Source organism: Aureococcus anophagefferens, assembly GCF_000186865.1.
Source record: "Aureococcus anophagefferens unplaced genomic scaffold AURANscaffold_5, whole genome shotgun sequence".
NCBI lineage: Eukaryota > Pelagophyceae > Pelagomonadales > Pelagomonadaceae > Aureococcus > Aureococcus anophagefferens.
The window spans coordinates 2,273,597-2,275,394 of record NW_008705565.1 but is presented as its reverse complement, the minus strand read 5'-3'; the positions used below and the strand labels follow the sequence as shown (position 1 = coordinate 2,275,394).

The window sequence follows — 1,798 nt, the reverse complement described above, 5'->3', positions numbered from 1 at the left end:
GCACTGGTTCTCGAGGGCGATGAGGAGCTCGAAGTCGTCGACGGGCGCGTACTTGAGCTTCATGCCCAGGAACTTCTTCAGGTGCTGGACCTTGAGCTGGTCCGACGTGCTCAGGTACTCGCGCGCGAGGCCCGGCACGCCCGTCTCGTGCGGGTGCACGCGCAGCACGAAGTTGACGACGTTGGGCTGGGCCTTGGGCGCGCGCGGCGGCGGCGGCGCCTCGCGGGCCGCGCGCTTGGGCTGCGGCGCGGGCGGCCGCGCGGGCGCCGCGCGCCGCTTCGTGCCCGCGCCCGCCGCGACGGCGCGGCGGTCGCCGACGGCGTCCTGGCGCGTCTCGGCGCGCTGCTTGTTGAAGGCGGCGATCATGCGCTCCTCGTAGCGCTCGAAGGCGCCGAGGTCCGGGTAGATCTTCGAGATGAGCGCGTCGAAGTTGGGGTCGGGCCGGAGCGACCGCCGGCTCGGCACGTGGATGCGGCAGCTCGGGCACTCGTTCTTGCCCACGCGCAGGCACTTCTGGATGCACTCGCTGCAGAAGCGGTGCAGGCACTCCATGACGATCTTCGTCTTGTGCAGGATCCGCTGCGGGGGGGCGGCGGTTTCGGTGTTTCGGTCCCGCGCGCGCGCGCGCGGCGGGCACCCCGGGCGGTTGGCGCCCCGGGCGTTGCGCGCGCGGCGGGGGCGGGGGCGGGGGCGCGGCCGGACGCGGGCCGCGCGCCAGGCACACCGGGCAGGTGAGCTCCATGTTTAGCGTTCGGCTCGTCCGCGTGACGAGCGCTTGTTCGTCCTTTACGACCGGGCGGTGTTCGAGCTCGTGGTCGTCGTCGTCCAACACGCCCTCGGTACTCAGATTTCGACTCATCGCGCTCGCTCCGGCTGCCGCTGTGCTTGTTCACCTTCGGCGCTCTCGAGCTCTCCGAGGCGCTCGACCCGCCGCTGGGCCGGGCGGCCGGGGTCCGCCGCGCGGCGGACGACGCCCTCCCGACCGGTCGGTCGTCGCCGGCCCGGCAGTTTCGAAAGGGGCTTAGGGGGGACACGGGGACGCGGCGCCGACGCCGCCACGGGGGCGCCGCTAGCTCACGGCGCAGCTGTTCTTGCGCTGCTTCCGCGCGGAGCTCTTCTTCGCCTCCTCGTCGAAGCCGTAGAGCGCCGCCTCGAGCTGGGCGCTCTTGGCCCGGGCGCTCCGCACGCGCGGCGGCGAGTTCGGCGGCATGACGGGCACGGCGGCGAGGAGCGCGCGGATGTGCTCGAGGTCCTCGCGGTCGCGCGCGAGCGTGAGCGGGTTCTTCCGCGCCGACTCGCGGTTGCGGCTCAGGTGGCGCGCGAGGCCGTCCGTCGTCGTCTTGCGGATGATGATCTTCACCGCGTAGAGGTCGTTCGCGTCGACCTGGGAAAAGGCGGGTGCGGGGGGCGCGCGCGGCGCGGAATCGGGAGGAGAGCGCGCGCGGCGGGGGGAGCGCGCGCGGCGACCTCTCGGTCGGATTCCGCGCGTTCGGGCGCGGACCGCGGACGCGCCCCTTCTCGACGCGCGGATGCGCCCGAACGCGGCCCCCGAGGTCGCCGACGAGGTTCGCCGGCGCGGGAACCGACGGCGTACCAGAGCAGCGACCGCTGCCTCGCGTCCAAAGTGTCGAAGAGCGCGTCCTTGCCCCAGTCCTCGCCGAGCTTCTTGACGCGGTCGCTGAATTTCTTCTTCGCCGCGTCCGACGTGCCGAGGGGGATGAGGGCCAGGCACTGCTTCCAGTCGTCGGCGTACCTGCGACGCGTCGGGTCGCGCGCCGCGCCGGCGGCTCCGAACGAC

The 1,798-nt window shown here is 73.5% G+C and overlaps 1 protein-coding gene across 1 annotated transcript; it reads right to left on the bottom strand.

The window, feature by feature from the left end:
• Positions 1-402: 402 nt before the first annotated feature.
• On the bottom strand, positions 403-576 carry AURANDRAFT_9162 (hypothetical protein; the record flags this gene model as incomplete). The annotated part of the gene is made up of 1 exon (XM_009036546.1): positions 403-576. A coding segment is annotated over one exon (174 nt), but the record flags the coding sequence as incomplete, so codon positions are not given.
• Positions 577-1,798: the final 1,222 nt, after the last annotated feature.